The following is an 18292-nucleotide window of genomic DNA, read 5'->3' as shown; positions in this document are numbered from 1 at the left end:
CCTGCTGCAACATAATATCAAGTATTGTTACTAAGGACTGCAATTGTCTTCTAGCTGCATGAAAAATTTAAGCATATATTTTAAAAAGAAAATAGGTAGGTCCTGTCACTGATGCTTCTTGGAATGGAAATGAATACTAAAAGAGCACAAGTTGTATCCACCACTAGTAGCGCAGTATCGTGTCCCCACAATGGATAGAATACTTGCTGCAATTGGAATTGCATGATATTTGATCACTTTTCCTTCTCATTTTTAAAATGTTAGTTGTATATTCCAATCCCAAAGGAGAAGAACATACAGCCTAGGGACACTGGAACAATCTATCCAAGAATGCATAGGTGCCAGGGCCAGAGCGAGGGGGAACTGTGTCCGGGGCACGAGTGTGCCCTGCGCCCCCACCATGCCCCAGAACGCCCCCGCAGCCACCTGGTGCGTCACCCCCCCCCCCACTTCCTTGGTGCTATGAGTCTGAAAGGTGCTCTTGATTTCCACAGTTGAGCCCATGCATAAACTTATTTCAAAGGAAGATCTTTTGTTATGAAGGTTTTTTTTAATGGAATCTCAAACTTTACACAATTAGCTCCCCCAAAGAAATCATAAAATAGAGAGTGAGGGACATGAACATGAAAAAGTGTCCCACTGACTTAGTTTTTGTTAATTCTCAAGAGCTGCTAAATCTAAAAACTAGCATTTCCCTTTCAGCTTCCTAGGAAAGTCCCAAGGAATTTCTCCCACATAGATTTGAAACTATATCATGCTCTTATTAGTTGAGATCCTCTTTTTTTCCCCCTCAAAAACAGTCTGAAAAATTTGTAACAGCAACTGTGCATACATTATAAGCTTCATATATGGTATCTATGGACAAATTCCTTGTGTGTCCAATCACACTTGGCCAATAAAGATTCTATTCTATTCTATACAAGGACAAATTCCTTGTGTGTCCAATCACACTTGGCCAATAAAGATTCTATTCTATTCTATTCTATCTAATGGGAAAACTGAAACTGAGCATATTTCAGTTTCAGAACTTTCACTGTTCACCTGAGGTTAACTGTGGGGGGAAATTTATTCTTTGTCACTATTAAGCAATTTTTGTGTTAAGCCACCAGTGCCATTTCTGCCCAAGTCCAACCTGGAACCAAACCAGAAAGGGTCCAGAGAAGACCAATGATCCAAGAAGGCCCGGAGTTGTCCACTGCTTTCTCAGAAAGGACACAGCAATAATTGGCCACATCCTTTTTCTGAATGGGCACAGTTTTAAGTTGTGGACAAACACAGTCAGCCTTTTACCACACCAAGGCAGGAAAACAACTGACTCTTATTTTTCTTGCCTTTTCACTTTAGCGACTGAGGTGCCTTTAATAATGGTAATGTGAAAGTAGAAAGCGCTTTCCCTCAGCCCTGTTATCAAGTACCAGAAGGTGAAAGGATGCCCGCTGACTTTTACTTTTCTTCTCAGATACTCCCCACACTAGGCACACTAAAATAAATATACTGAGAAAGGAATAAATTTAAGCAAGAACTCAGATATATTAAACAGGCAGAGGAGATGGTGAAGGAAAGGAAATTTAATCTTAGAGATGGATGGTTGAAGCAAACAAGGCAGGAAGCAAGAGAGATATCTATTTACACTAAGTACACAAGAGAGTTTGGCACACAGACTTATGGTTTTGGTTTTCTTTAGCACAGCATTTAAGATTACTTAGATGGTAATTTCAGAGATATTTCATAAGATGTTTCACAGCTTGTACAGTTCCTTTTCTTAGATGTTCTGGCTTATGGTTATTAACTTACAGGGTCCTAACATAGGCTAGATACAGTCACACACAGCCTTCCAAGTTAGCTAAAACCCTCAAAACAAAACATAAACTCTTACTGAAACAAACTTAAAGCAAATTCCTACACATCAGACAAACTGATATATTAGAACTCTCCTCTCTCTATGAGAAATCTTTATTCTGGTTTACTAAGCCTTCACCTGGCCCTTCAATAAACCCATACAGTGTCTGTGTATGAATTCTTAAACTCAGCACTCAGGCTGATACCCACTAGACGCAGTCACTCTCTTGGCTGATCTACTCCCCTCAGAGTTTAGTTTTCTCTTAGCTAAGACAGACAAGTTTTAACAATACCAAAAAGCCATTCACAAAGAGCACCCTGGTCCTTGTGCTTCTGAGATCTTTCTGACTAAATAAATCTTCACTGCCAGGGAGCTAACCTCCTCCCTCTTTCTGCATCATACTGTAACCTGCCCAATCAGAGTGGAGGAAGTCACAGCCAATCAGGTGGCTCCATTTTTCCCAAGCCTCTCCTGCTCCACACTGTAGGTAAACATTAAGTGTGCTTAAACAGGACTGCATTTTAAAATCAGCTTTTCCTTGCAGTTTGTCACACACTTATTTGAGTGGCCATGGGAATGCATACTGAGTTAACAATTTATTTCTGATGGACACCAAGGTTAATGAAGTCCTTATATCATTTTGACAACAAGGATGCACAATGATCCAGAGTACAGGTGGTTAAAGATGCCAGGATCCTGTCAGCATCCATAACAGTAACAGCATCAAATTGGCCCATAGACAGACCTGATTGTGCATTAGACATTACTTTTGGCTGAGCCATGTCACAGCCAGCATCCAAAATAGGAGGTATTTTGAGCCGATGAGTGTATGTACTTAATTCATCCTGTTAACAGGCCACTGCGATGAATCTTCCACCCACAGCTACCAAATGCAATGTCTACTCTTTCTTCTCTTTATAAATATAGAATGTGCCGACTAATATTTTTTTCCTGTAATTTTTTTCCATATAAATCCACCCCCCGCCCCCTCTAAGAAACCCTTTATCTTCTTTCGGCAGTGTGTATGAGCTTATAAGACAAAGTGGGTGGCCAACATGGTCCTAAGGAAAATAGGGTGAGATTCCAATGTTTCTTCAAACAAAGTAAGATTTGATTTATAACTGATAGGTAACTGCAAGATTTCAAGCAAAATATTTACTAAATATAATCAAACTGAGACAACAAATACTTTGAGGACATCACTCAACATAAATTCACTCTGACACTTGACAGCTTGTCTTTCTTTCTCTGTTCTCTCATGCTGTCTATATTTTGTCTAACAGTTTATTGAGGCTCTGACTGTCTCTGTATACCCTCTGACTTTCTCTTTAACTCCCCCACAGAGCTTTGACACTGTATGATGTCTCACACAGAAACCCTAACACTCTCACTAGCATTTGCATAGAACTTTTACTCATTCGGTCTTTTCACTCAGAAGCCCGAACACATTTTGCCATGCTCACACAGAGCTTTAACTCTCTTTGACTAGAGTTTTGACACTCCCAGTCTTTTCACTCTGAAACCCTGCCACCTTCTGGCAGTTCAGCACAGCCTTCCCACCTGCACTTTAGAATCAACCAGTCATTTGGCTCTGCCATCCCCCTCTCACCCAACCCTTTCTCTCTCCAACTCAGCTCTCTATTTGAAGTCACAAACATGTTAAAATAATTATAATCACACATTGCAAAACCCATTCAAGCCCTGCTAGTTACTCTGGGGAAGGGGGGAAGGGGGACAGTGACCCAGGGGTGCGTTCAAGTGAGTTACAGCATCCAAGTAATCCCACTGCCAGTAAATTACACAAAAGTTTTAGTGGTTGAGAGGTAAAGCTCTTGTCTCTTTTTCTAAATTCTGTGGGAATGAATGGAATTTAACCGCCCAGAGCCCCTAGGGGATAGGGCGGTTTATAAATCAAAACAATAAACAAACAAACAAACAAACCTTAACGAACTTAAAGGCTAGCTAGATTTCAACCTCTTGGGAGCCTATCTGTTTCCAAAAGCTACAAAAGATACAAGCTACAACTCAGTAAGGAGAGTAGTAACCTGGGCAGAGGATTAAAAAGTCATGCTGAAGTCAGAACTTGAAGGAAAAGTATGTCCAGTGATGTGATTAACAGTATTTTTATTCACTAACATGTTATGACAAAATGAAATACTTGAGAACAGAGAACGAGTTGTGAAATATCCAGAGACTGATGTCATTAAGCCAACCCATTTCTCCAAGTCACAGAGCAAGTGTTAATGCAAATGGAAATATTGCTTTCACAGGATTACCCAAACTGGAATTGCTTTTATCACTCCAGTGCAAAAGTGGTTTACTAACAAAATTTAAACTGGATACTTCTGAGTTTACTACAAGACACTCAATTTTTGAAGATAAATTTTGCTTATATACAGATAACTAGTGACTAATTGCAATAGAAAAAACGTTTTTCTGGGCACAAATACCATTGAATACAATAGAACTTACTTCTGAGTAGACCCACTTAGGCTTGCTCCCTAAAGCAATTAAATACATCCCCCCACAACCATCACATTATTTCCTCTCTCTCCATAGGCATATTTGAAATTTCAAAGCTATTAAATGTTAAAACTTTGAAATTTCAGAGTTATTAACAAGGAATACTTTTTTAACTGTTTAAAAGACAGCAGCTACAGCACTTTAGAGAAATAGCTTGATTCCTACACATAGAGAACAAACTGCAACCATAAAAGGCACATTAACAGTGGGGAAGGAAAGGGAATTTGGGGGAAAAGAGGAACTAATTTTACTGCTGTCAGACACAAACCACGAGAAGGAACAGAATCTGATTTTTCTGTGCAAAAAGACCAACAACAATCACATGCCAGTTGGTTTATAGAATCCATGTGAAATTTGTAATATGACAAGCTTCCGGGCATACATTCATATGCTAACAGATTATCAAAAAATGTTCTGAAGACTCAAGTTTTAGGATAAAGTTTTGCTAGTACTGTTTATACATGCACGTTATACATTAAATGCCATCCAGTCACAACGGACATATGTCCACCCCAGCAAGGGGCTTTCAAGACAAGAGAGAAGCAGGGATGGTCTGCCATTACCTTCCTCTTTTGTTCAAGTATCAGCCCTGCTTAGCTTCCAGTACCTGATGAGACTGAGCTACACCTTACCTTCCTTGTAAATTCATTAAAGGAGGTTAAGGTACAACTTAATACAGGATTAAATTTGAAAAGTGTCCAAAGAAGCTATTATATGCATACATTTTAGGTCCTGATTTATCACCAAGTTAATTCATGATTCCTTGTAAAGGAGAGAAAATGCTTTCTGGCATTTCGTAGGAAAGTTTATTTATGAAATCCTAGCAGTTATTTCTGCAGAATTACTGTTCAAAGACAAAGTACATTTTAGGATGCGACCATAACCCACATTAAAGGAAGATCACTGTATGAAATTGCAGATAAATCAGCATAGGGTCTACAGGCTACTGTGTGAGGCTTTGTATTTTTATTTATTTAGCTTCTGTACAGGACTTGTGCTTTATTATACCTCTAGACTTAAAAGCCTTGTTCTTAGTTTAGAAATATACTCTTAGCTATGAATGATGTCTGCTTTTGTGAACACCCTGATCTAAGAGTCCATATTTACTACAATGTAGAAGGTTCCACAGATTCTCTTCCAGTTAGTCTACCAGACCTTTTTGGCTTTTTGCTCAATCAAAGCTCCACTTTGTAGCTTTAATGAAGTACAATGTGTTGAACTGTAGCATTAGTAGTGGGAGATTTCTTAGTACAGTTGGTGACTAGGGAGTGTGATCCCCACCCCCCCTCCGGAGGCACAATTCTTGTGCCAGAAGTAACTTATTCGCATGGAACCATGCAAGTATACAGTTTTAGTGCTTCCTGGTTCACAAGATGGTCACGATTTCAAAAAGATACTTTCTGTAAGAGATACAAGTAGATAGACCAGAATAACATCACAGTTCTGAAATAACAGCATTGAGTTGGGATTGAGAACTGAAACACTTTGCTATGGAGGAAAGGCAAACACATTCACAGGCTATAACATTCAAGATGGTATAGCAAATTTTCTTTCTGTACCATTCCCATACTGTTAGTACCGAATGACACTACCTCACAGCACAGTAAGGACAGACAAGAAAAGTCACATAATGCACAATATGTTGAATGTGTTGCCACAAAATGCAGTGGCGAATGTCAAGAACCCCTAATACAAAGAATTCTTGGTATGGGCAGTTAATTTTAAAACTCTGGAGTGCGAATCCTCACTCCCCAGGTCAGATAGCTGCCACCAGTCCCTTTCTCTATGCTTGCCAGTAGCCAAAGTATCAAGCTTCCAAACTTACTGGGATTAAAGTCTAGGAAATCACCCTGCAAGATACACCACACACTCTGCCAAAGAAAACTGCATGCTACAGTTCTTACTGAATGTATGGTCATATTTGCAAACAGTTTATTAACTGTACTAAGCTCAACCAACTAATCACTTTTCATACTGCCAAACTTGAGGGAACAAGTCAGTAAATATATAAAGAATCCAGTCCATTTTATAAGCCATATGTATTCTTTAATTCTTGTTAATATCAGATGGAAAACTGCACACTTGAAAATGAAAAGAAACAGAAACAGTGCCCTCTATTGGCCACTATTTTAAAGAATAATTTTCATTTTTTTGCATCTGCCAACTTTAGAAAGGAATTGAATCATACACAACATCTGCAATCATATATAATGAACAGCCCATGGCTAACAGGTTATAAGACAAGCTCTGGATTATGTGCTACTCCCCCCCCCTTCTCTTATGTGGTCAGAATGGAGGGAATGTTCTGGTTTGGAGCAAATGGCTGTTCATTGGCACATATTGCACAGCTACAAGAACACTGGGGTGCCCCTTGGATGCTGAAGACCTCCTGTTTCAGAACATGCTGCACGTTGCCATTTGCCACAATCTGGTTGCAACAATAGTTTGTTCCAAACTAGGGAGCATATAGGCAGGAAGGAGAGCTCCCAAGTCCAAACCCGTCCAGGGTTGTTCTCATAACAAAACAAAGCTTTGGTGAAGATGGGCTGTACACAGACATACCTATTTCCACAACTGTTTTTGGTGTATTTAGGGCAAATTACCACTTTTTTATTTGCAATCTTGTTGATTTTGTGAAATCAAGTCAGATACAATTAGGCCAGTAATAAATGCATTATTTTATTTCAAGATTTCTGTCCTCTGAGGGCTACAATGCTAATTCAAACAATCTTTATTTATCCAGGGTGTGGAAATATTCTAATTATTTAGGATCTGACAAGACCCAGAAATTTCATTGTACCTGTCCAGAAGTTGCACCAAGTGAGGAGTTCCTAACCTTGCAATTCTTGATTACAGCTTTGCTGGAGACTTTACCATGATTAGCAATCCACATAATGAGCTCCACGATTTTTAGATCATTAATTTATTCCACCTCACTTTTGTACATCAATATTTTACATGATGGGACCATGGTAAGTAATAAAATGTCTTATAGATTATATTCAGTTTCATCTATTACACTTCACTGTGCAGCAAATGGGTTTAGGGTAGGTCAGTTGTGTGGCCTGAAGGCTACTGAAAATTATTTCACAACCCTAAACAGTTCCAGCAACCTTCAATTAAACAAGTTAGCGCAATGCAACCTTGAACATGTTTCTACGGAAATCAATCCTATTACTAAACCAGTACTGCCAAATCTGCAAATTAATGTTAGTAGCATGGATATCTATTTCATTTGCCTGTCAGTTTCAACACATGTTTTACCATAGTCCCAATACCATCAAAGATGTGATGCATTTCTGTTTCACACATATAGGCAGGAGTAGTAACCACCTTGTTGTTTGCATCCACATGCGCATCGTGGAAGACAGCTAAGGAAAACACAGCAACTAAAAAGTAAACTAGAGAACACAAATAGATATTCCCAACAGCAGCATAGCATAATGTCATGTTATAACAGCCAGGGGTTCCTACATTTCAGGCGCTTATAAAACAATCAACTATTTATAAGGAAGCAATCCTCTCTCTGAGACTTGCTGCCTCTCGTTCCCACATTCACAGTTTGATACCTCATCCGCAGCCTGAAGGATGCCTCACCAATCATTTGGCAAATACCAAAGGTGAACTTAACCGATTAAATTTTATAAGGAGACTTTACCACAAGATGACATTCATGATTATTTTTCTTTGATTATTTGTATACGTTTAAGGTAGCTTGTTTTTCATTGTAGATTCAGTTTGTAAAATGCAAGGACTGAAAACTAATGCTGTATTTATTGTAATTGAATACCACTATGCGAAAAGAGACTATGACATCAAGTAATTAGGAAAGAAAAATACCACGTTGTGACATTTCTCCATTGGAACAAATTATATATTCATTTGAGAATAAGCAGAAATCTTTTTTTTCTTGTGACATTACAAAGTTGGCAAAAGGGAAAATGATGGACAACTCTTTTAAAATTCATTTTACAGTGTGAATTACTGGTATTCTAAACACTACATTTTATATTTATAGAATACTGCAGAAAATCTGGAGTTTTAGGACAAAGTGCTAGTTTAAAAACCAAAAACACACTTCAGGAGCAAAATTCCTCAGTAACATTATTCACTTGAGCAAAAATGTAATTAATTTTCTGTTTTCACACTTCTTGAGTATTCAGGGCAACATTAACTAGTTATCCTAGGCAAAGTTATCCTAGGCTAAGTCCATTTATTTCCATGGGTTTAGACTAATGTAATTTTGAACAGGACTACATCATTTGATCTAAATGTATCATAACTACAAGTTTCAGAAAGTTCTTCTATTCTATAAATAGAAAAAAAAGTTTTGTATAAAAGTGTACTACTAGGATGTTTTATACATCCCAATATTATACACATATGAGACTGTAATCAAAAACAGAATTACCCAGTTCTAAGTTCATTGAAGCTCACTGGTTTAAAAGGGTGCACATTTACTAAGGTGGATTCTGCACAGGCCATAAACAGCGCCCGTGGAGCGGCAAAAACACCGTATATCTCTGTGGGGATGAAGGGACACGCCTCCTAGTCCCCGACGTGTCGCCATGGCCACGGAGGCATGTCCCCTCGTCTCGGCAGAGCTACGCAGGGAAGAGGAGGTAAGTAAAAAAAGGGGGCACGCCTCCACCTGGAGGTGCCTTCACAGGCCATGGCGGCTCCGGGGCCATGTGTGGAAAGGGCCTAAGTATAGCTAAGTATATTGTATATTGTATAATAAGTATAATATAATAATAAATGTATAAGTATAATAAAATGTAATAAATGTATAAGTATAATAAAATGTACAAATGTATAATATTCTTCCATTCTTTCTCCAATCGTTAAAACCAAAAAAGGATATTGTTACTTCTTTAACATGGTGTTTTCCTCCCATTGCTTTAATGGCCCCAGCAGTTCCAGCATAAGGCCATTTACCACCTTCCTCTTCTTCATGCCCTACTGTGACTTCAGTACCAGGGATAACTTTTGCAGCCAAAACAGGTGAAATGCAGCACAGACTGGAAGAAAACAGAAAATCTCCACTGAGATTCCTTCATAAGAGGATTTAGTGTCATAAGCAAATGTAGATTATGTACATTTCTCCTTAGCTAACAAGACAGCTTACAAGGTAAAAATACATATCACGAAGGCTTAACACAAGTTAAGCACACAATAATAAACAAAAGAACTCCAATCAGTCTCCAACTGTTGACACTGACACTGACGGGCCAATCAGAACAAAGAGAAACAGCAGCAGCTGAAAATCACTTCCTTCCCCAAGGAACAGTTTTACTGAACTATCACATGCATTGTCTTAAGTCCTTTGATCTATTTTGGGAAACTGAAACAGAGAATCAATCAATTAATTAAAATATTAAATAACTGTAAACCAGTGATGGTGATGATTTCAAATGGCACCTTCATCAGCAGAACCAAACTATGTTGTCAAACTATGTTGTCAAAACCTCTCAGAAGAGAGAGGAAAGAGAGAGAGAGGAAAAACTATGTTGTCAAAACCTCTCAGAAGAGAGAAATTCAAACGGGGATCTCCAACATGGTGCCCACAGGTTTGCCAAGTATTTTGAAAAAGTGGCTGGAGCCAGGTAAGACTTCTGATTAACCACTGAAGTTTTCATTGGCTGTGCATATTTTTTTAAATATTGCTTTGGCAGCAGCTCTCATCACAAAACTACATTGTGCTACTGCAGTTATGTTGTGGTAGTCATTTTTTGGCAACCATTTTGTTGCTTTACTGACCATGCCGGTCAGACTTCCAAATGTGCCCACAGGCTCAAAAAGGTTGGAGACCCCATCTATTTTATGCACATGCACATCTGGCTAATCTCTATAATCTGCATAAATACTCACAAACTTTCTTTGGGACAAATCAGTACTTCATACGCTCTCTCTGCTTCCTTTAAAAAAGGAATGTAATTCCTCTTTCATAATGCCCCCACTTTGTCATCTGCATAAAAAATATAGAAATACGTCTTTTGATCCATAAGTGGAGAAGCAACTGGGATAGGAAGGATTTTAAGTAGGAAAATGGCTAGAGACAAGGTGGATCTGACCATTTAACTAACAGGTAAATTTCCCAGTTGGCCATTGCCCTAGAACAGGGGTCCCCAACCTTTCCGATCCTACAGGCCTTTGAAATTCTTGCACTGGATGGTGGGAACAACCATAAAATGGCTGCCACAAAAAGTGGAGCCAACCACAAAATGTCAGGAAGTAAAATTATCCATAACTGTAATCGTAACACTTCAACATTTCAGGCAGAAGCGCTGTTGAAGAAGAGGGTGTTTTTTCAAATTAACATATTGTTTAAAAATATTTTCTTGCATATTGTCATGAGCCAGTCCCTGGGAGACAAGGAATCTGATGAGAAGCCAGATGACATCATAGAGCAGGAGCAGGCTCCTCAAGAGGCAAGTAACAAAGCCAAGCCCTTACCTGCCAGCCAGGCTAAGCCAGATGCCCTCCAGCTAGGAGAGGTTTCAGCAGCCCCAGGCAAAGGAAACAATGCTGGAAGGTGCAACAACATGATATGGTGTCCTTGTGCATGTGTGCGCTCCCAGGAGCTGTTGACAGAACATGCTTGTAACTGAATTGCTAGGCATGCAGGGACATGATAGGGTTCAAATGGGGTGGGGCTTAAGTCTTCCACTGAGTAATTTTGCTGCCCTGAAATGTCCTAGGGTAGCTACATATAGCCTATTAATACACATAAAGTTTGCCCAACATGCAAACATGCTTGTAACTGAATTGCTAGGCCAGCAAAGCTACTTTAGGTCAAGAAACTGGCACAAGGGAAGAGGACTTAAGCCCTTTTCTTTTGATACAAATTGTCCCCCATATGCCTGGGAATTCACTTCCATGTATGTTTGTCTGCAGGACCTGAGATGGAGCAAGTTTTGGGAATTCAGTTCTCAGAGGTGGATGTCTAGGTGGATGTCTAGTCAACACAACTTGGGGCAGACACATGGACAATGCAGTCAGGCACTGAGAGAAGGCAAGAGCTAAGGTGGAAGTCAAGAGGCAGTGAGAAGACTGCATTATTTTTTAATTAATGAATTAAACCGGACTTGCATAATTTATGATAAACGTAAAGGTAGTTCCCCGTGCAATCACTGGGTCATTAATGGCCCATGGGGTGATGTCACTACACCAAGCCAAAAGCTATCCAATAGCCAAGAATGTATCTTTCCAAGCAGTTGATGGACCCCATTTTAGCAGTTCCAGGCAGGCAATAATGTACACATGTAAGCCTGTAGCATTTCCAATACCATGAACAACACAGAAAGTTTTCAAACACAATTCTTAAAAGAAACATACCCAATGGGCTTCCCAGCTTTGTGGAAATCTTTCAACACACGCTCAACTTCTCCATTCACCTTACAGTCCTTCCCGTCTACAGCAAAGGTGGATCTGTCACAAAAGCATAATAACTACTTATTACATCACAGCATCAGCTGTTCATAACTTTAAAGTATCCATTCTGAAAATCAAGAAGAATCTGCTTCTGTTTGGGAATTTGTTATATTAGATGGGAGGGAATCAAGTTTCCATTTTTAAGGGGGCTTGAAAATTCACACAGCAATTATAATATTTATTCTAAGGAAACCGCATTCCTGCATTAGCACAGCTTGCTAATGATGTTGGTTGAAATAGCTAACAGGAATAAAAATGTTCAAGAAATGACTTCCAAAATGTCCAATTGCTACAAATAAGAAAGAAATTTGTTTCCTCCTGACATGCCCTGCTATGACCTCAGACCAGGAACCCTTTATGCTGACACACAGAGGTTCCTCTTAGGCCGCTTGCTCTACTTGTAATGTCTGTTATACTACTTTCAGTGCCTCAACACACATTAGACCTCACTGCCTTCCCTTAGTAAACTGTCCTTTCCCATGATAAGAGTTTCATGTCTCTGAAGCCTACTAGGTTTGCCTTCTGTCGTTGGGGCCCCCATAACTGTCCTAGCTGGCACTGGGCTTTTGGCTCTCAAGCCCCTCTGGCAAGTCCTTTCCATGGTCTTTTGTGACTAAGGCTTGCCTCTCCCTGGCAGCCCTAGTCCAGCTACTGCTTCACCGCCAGAACATGGATCTCAGTAATAGAATAATAAAATAGTATGGTGTTTATAGTTAACACTCACAAGTTTTTGGCAGCTCCAAAGCCCCCAGGAAATATCACAGCATCATGATCTTTTGCAGTAAGTTTATTAAGTTCTGTAATTTTGCCACGAGCAATCCTTGCCGATTCTGATAATACGTTCCTTGTAGGAAAAAAGTACAAGAAGAACAATAGTTATGTATGAGTGTATGTGCATAAGTATGCACACATACACCCACACAAAGTAAACAATAACATTTTCAAAGGACTCAAATGATCAACTGTGGACTAAAACTGTTGCAAGTTATGAAAATAATTCATATGTGGCATCAGGAGTAGAATTCGGAGGCGTTATTAAAATCACTTTAGAAAAATTACCTCTCAGACGGATTCTTGACAAAGTTACAGAACTGGACAGAGAGTGTAACACACTTCTCTCTGTGATACACCTCTGAAAATGCCAGCCACAGATGCAGGCAAAACATTAGGAACAAGATCTACCAGACCACGGCCACACGGCCTGGAAAGCCCACAACAACCAGTTGAGCCCGCCCGTGAAAGCCTTCGGCAATACATAATGAAACTCTCATTTATTGTGGGATAGACTCACTCAAAAGTCTTGTACATTATAAATCAGAACTCTAAGAACAACAGGAATACTATTTACCGTACATGGAATCCTGGATGGGGTGAGTGTGTTTGGAACAGAGATCTACAGTGCAATCAATACCAAGCTGATTTGTACAAAAGAATGTCTTCATATAGTGTATTTTAAATGTAGCTCTCACCTTGTTTCATCTGTAGCTGGCTGCCCTTTGCAGTGGTCTATAACATGCATCTGAGAAATATTTGGAGCAAACATCTGAACGCTGGCTCCTCCACGGCTCAAATGGACCAATATGCTATCAAATACCATGAAAGAAATGGGAGCGGAAGGAATAGATTAAGTTGCACACCAAAAAGATTTTGATCATTATGATAATTAAGGTTAGTTAGATGGGAAATGGAGGGATAGAGGTGGGTGAAGGGAAGAATGAGGGGAAGGGTTAGGGGGAAATATTTGTGATGTTTAAATGAGTAGTGAAAATAAGATAGAATAAAGGCAGATGGTGAGAAGGTTTTTTTGTTTTGTTTTTAAGTAAATAGTATAGGTTAGTTAATACAACACAAAAGGGGAGGAAACCATCTCACAAATTGTGGTGGGAACGGTGTTAGGGTTAGATAGGCGGTAATGATTGTTTATGTTGTCAATTTATAAAAATGAATAAAGATTATTTTAAAAAAGATTTTGATCATTATAACTGAGTTCTTACATATCATAATGTGAGAAAAGGGAAGAGATGGCTTCAAAATACTCAAGGGAGTGGCTTTCTAACATTTGGAGGGGGAAATGGACCTACATCAAATAGTTCAATTTTGGCTCTGTATGCAGGTTATTAGCCATCTTTACTTGTACAGATATGCTTACGCTGAAGCTTCATGGATTTCAGTGCCGTCATAAACACCGCATCCTGAGAGAACCTGTAGAAAAATACCCAGTTTAGTGATTTATATTTATTGAGAAATGGTATAATGTACCCTTCCCAGATTCTTGAAGCAATTCAAAAAATAAAACATGAAAAATAGTAAGGCAGCATAAAAATAATCAGAATTAACAAACTATTAAAAACCTACACATTAAAAACCCAGCCAGAATATAAAACATTAACAGCCTAAAATTATCCCCATAAAACATCCCTAGGTAGAAGCTGACTGCAAAAATCATTTTAACCATGTTTTTGTTTAAAACCTGGGGGATGGGGGAGGGAATGTTTGGGAAAGGGCATGCCACAGGTGAGGACCCATCTTTGGTAACCACCTGCTTGATCTAATGGCGGAGGTACAGAAAGCTGAACATGTGAGGAGGATCCTAACTAGCAGACTGGAAAATATGATAGAAGGAAGCAAACACAGGATATAATAATGGGAATCACAACCTTATCAGCCAAAATTGTTATCAGTAATTTATAATCCAGTTGAAATTTAAGTATAAAATACCATTTATTTGGAAATAACTGGACAACTTCTAATTATACCAAGGTATATTCAATCTGAAAGTCATCATGGTGTAGTAGTGGATAAGAGTGGCATAAGAGTGGCACTCTAATCTGGAGAACTGGATTTGATTCCCCACTCCTCCACATGAAGCCTGCTGCGTGACCTTGGGCCAGTCACAGTTCTCTCAGAACTCTCTCAGCCCACTTCAATGCAGGCAATGGCAATCCCCCTCCAAATGCCTCTTGCTTTGAAAACACTATGAGGTTGCTGGAAGTCAGCTGTGGCACACACACACACTCAGTTTGGAATGTCACTGTGCAATTGAAATTATAAGCAAACTTAGCAGTCTTACTGACCTAAGTCTTCCAAGTGATCATATTTAAAGATCAGGCTTATTAATGCTTATCCCATATTCAAAGAACAACCATTGCTGCTATATGACCAGAGGTGGGATCCAGCAGGTTCTCACAGGTTCCCTAGAGTAGGTTACTAATTATTTGTGTGTGCTGAGAGGGGGTTACTAATTGGTGATTTTGCCACATGATTTTTGCCTTAGTTACGCCCCTCCTCTCAGAAGTAGCACGCAGAACTTGAAGCAGTCTAGCAGGAGGTGCACTGTCATTTCCCGCCCAAGGACCGGTGCAGCGGCTGCGTCCTTGTCAAAGCCCCGCCCGGGAATGCCCCGCCCCCAGAATGCTCCAGCCACGCCCTCATTGTGCCCCACCCAGCCCCATTGGCGCTACGCCACAGTTTGAATCCCACCACCATGGGAACCTGTTACTAAAATTTTTGGATCCCACCACTGTATATGACTCTGTTTTTCTCAAACTTGACCTCTGTGGTTTGTTATGGTGTTGATGATAACGGTGTTTACGATAACTATTCTACAACATGTTTTTGCCCCAATGTGTATATCCCAGATACTATTACCTCTAGAGATCTCCTCATTAAAGCGTCCAGCAGAAGACTCAAGCTGGATAGAAAGTTTAGTATTTCAAGTCATCCAGAAACAGTTCCGGTATACAAAAGCAGAAAAAGCAGCATGACTTAGGTTGCTTTATTTCTTGATCTGTGCAAAATGTAAACCAGTTCCTAGTTTTCTCTTGGCTGTGTTGTCGAGGGCTTTCACAGCCAGAATCAACTGTTGTGGGTTTTCTGGGCTGTGCTCCGAACATTGTGCCCACATCTATGGCTGGCATCTATGACTTGCCTGCCCCGCACAGAGACTCACCACAGCAACTTTGGCCCCGCCGAGCTGCTGCGCCGAAGAATGAAACGAAGCGTGGTCGACCGGGACCCCCCTGAGCAGCAGCAGCACACGCGGCGACGGGAGGAAGGGCTGCCGGCATATCGCTAACCTCGCAGCCAGCATGACTGCCGCGAGCAAGAGAACGCTGCTGCGGAATGGCCTTGCCTGGGCAGTCTGTCCGGAGTCCTTGAAAGCACCGCGGCAGCGCCACCTAGAGGCCGGGATGCCTTTCTCCACGACGCCAGGAGAGGCGAGATCATCAATCATTCCGAGGGCCTCACTTCCTAATAAGGCTCTTAATCAGGCTATTTCAGCTCGTCTCCGCTCCGCTGCTGCTCTAAATCTGAAGTTAGGAGCGAGAAGATGTTATCATTAGCTAATTGCCAGCTCCAGATTGCTCCTCTGCGTTGTGGGTGGAGGGCGGCGGGATTTTAACTCCTGGCGCCCCCCGTGATTCTTTTAGAAACTGAACAAAGGGGGAACCTGGTGTGGTCCGGGGATTTGGAAGCCCAATACCAGAAGCTGTTTAATTGTTTGATCTGCGTATTTTGAATTGTCGCCTTGCAGACCTGCCTTGGTGGAAAGCCAGGAGATCCAAGTGTGCATATATAGAATTGCAGTGGCCTTAGTCACAAATTAGCACTCACACCCCACCATGAGGCTTCTTTATTTAAACATGTGCCAAAGGGAACTCAGCTCTGGGCACTGCACTCCGGCATCTCATCAGATTGTATGTATAAAAAAGCTTTCCCCCCTCCCCCCCCTTCAATCCCGACATCCTGACAATTCTCCCTAGAGAGGCAGAGCAGAGCTGACCACTGTTGTCTTCTGTGACTGACTCTCTAGGGCCTCAGGTGGGAATCTCAACGCTCATTACCCAAGCATTTCACTTGGAGATGTTGGGGACTGAACTTAGTGTTCCCTTTCCAGAGATAATTTTGCACCAAATGGGCAAGTGACAAGTTCCTTTAATGATGGACTTTGTTTTAATAGTCAAATCCTTTGTGTAGTTATTTTAACTGATGGTTTTAATATATCGTGTCAAAATTATTGCATCGATGCTGTTTTTATGCCTTCAGTGCAATTAGAAAAAAATGATTTATGAAAGTTAATAACTTGTGTGTGTTTTAAGTTAACTTGGGCAACATTTTGCATTTCCAGCTCTTCAAAACAACAGGTCAACAGTAGGAGAGCACACACTATTCTTCCAGCCTCTATTTTATTATCCTCATAACAACCATGTTAGGCTAGAAGAAAGAGAAAGGCCCAAAAATCACCCAGGAGACTTGAACCAGAGTCTAACATTCACATCGCTAAGCTATGCTAGTTCTCAGAGAACCGTGGATATGATATGCCTATTGTAGATGTTCTGAATTCCAGATTTTTTCTAAACTGTTATAATGAAAATACGAAGTGAAGAGTAATATAGTAGATCTGCAGTCTGTTTGCTTAAACTTAATTCAAGCCACAGCCTCCCTTTAACTCTGTTGCACACAACTCTACAGAGGGGGCCAGTATGGCCTTCCTTACCCAGTTAGGTACCAACAATAAATGTCCAGGAGTTATCAGTTATTTGATTTATATGCCACCCTTTCTCTCACAGGCTCAAAGCAGTTTCCAACAATAGCCAATAAAAGCATTAACATAAAAACCCTAAGTTCATTCCATTCATCCAATTTTGAAAAAAGAATGAAGAAATAGAGCAAGGGGAAGCCATATGAATAGTTAATCATAGCTGCCTCAACCATAAACTTGGTGGAACTGCTCTCTATTACTGGCCCTACAGAATTGCATCAAATCCCACAGGGCCTGGGTCTCGTTGAGAGCATGCCAACTGGCAGGGGTGAGGGCTAAGAACTCCGTGGCACTGGTCAATGCCAGTTGGACATCTTTTGGACTGGAGGCTACCAATAAGTTGTTCTTGACTGATCTTCGTATTCTTCAGGGGGACATACCAGGAGAGGTGGTCCTGCAGACACATTGGCCCCAGATGGTTAAGGGTTTTAAAGGTAAGCTCCAGAACCTTGAACCTGATTTGATACTCTACCTGGAGCCAGTGCGACTGATGGAGCACAGGTGAAACCCATTCCTTGCGCTGTGTTCACATGGTAATCTACAATGTTGCATGCAAACTCTGAGAACTCAAATACCCATTCAATCCTCCAATGGACACCTTAGACTCTCTTAGACCCTCTGCCACTCAGTTAATCAAATTTCAGCAACTCAAGAGTAGATAAAAAGCTTAATTTCTGCCAGGAACCTTCACTGAAAGCCATGCCTCTTAATTCAGGAATGTGGAAAGTTAATTTAATTAAAAACATTAACCTAAAATAAAAAATTAATTTAAAAAATGCCTCTAAGTATGTACCAAGTGTCATTGAGAAGACACAGCTTATTCCATAATTCTTTTAGAATTAAGGAACAATTCTTCCAGAGCAAATGGTATACCATAAATGGTATAATAATAATACTCTTCTGAAGAAGATCAAGGACAAGGTGGACAATGAAAAGAACTGGCTGTGGTTAAC

General features: G+C 40.3%; 1 protein-coding gene across 2 annotated transcripts; it reads right to left on the bottom strand.

The window, feature by feature from the left end:
* Positions 1–6387: 6387 nt before the first annotated feature.
* On the bottom strand, positions 6388–16046 carry GATD3 (glutamine amidotransferase class 1 domain containing 3). 2 transcript variants are annotated; one of them, XM_048494550.1, is made up of 7 exons: positions 15747–16046; positions 13947–13999; positions 13267–13380; positions 12522–12641; positions 11702–11794; positions 9228–9384; positions 6388–7723 (listed from the first exon to the last, which is right to left on the bottom strand). In XM_048494550.1, the coding sequence occupies exons 1-7, from the start codon at positions 16029–16031 to the stop codon at positions 7595–7597; spliced, it is 951 nt and encodes a 316-aa protein (XP_048350507.1). In that variant the 5' UTR covers positions 16032–16046; the 3' UTR covers positions 6388–7594. The 2 variants fall into 2 exon arrangements, with proteins under 2 accessions (XP_048350507.1, XP_048350508.1); XM_048494551.1 differs by lacking the exon at positions 15747–16046 and having other exon boundaries at positions 13879–13999.
* Between the last annotated feature and the right edge of the window lie 2246 nt (positions 16047–18292).

The sequence above is a fragment of the Sphaerodactylus townsendi genome, linkage group LG04, assembly GCF_021028975.2.
Source record: "Sphaerodactylus townsendi isolate TG3544 linkage group LG04, MPM_Stown_v2.3, whole genome shotgun sequence".
NCBI classification, from domain to species: Eukaryota; Metazoa; Chordata; class Lepidosauria; order Squamata; family Sphaerodactylidae; genus Sphaerodactylus; species Sphaerodactylus townsendi.
Note: the sequence above shows the minus strand (reverse complement) of the source record. Positions and strands in the feature narration are given on the sequence as shown.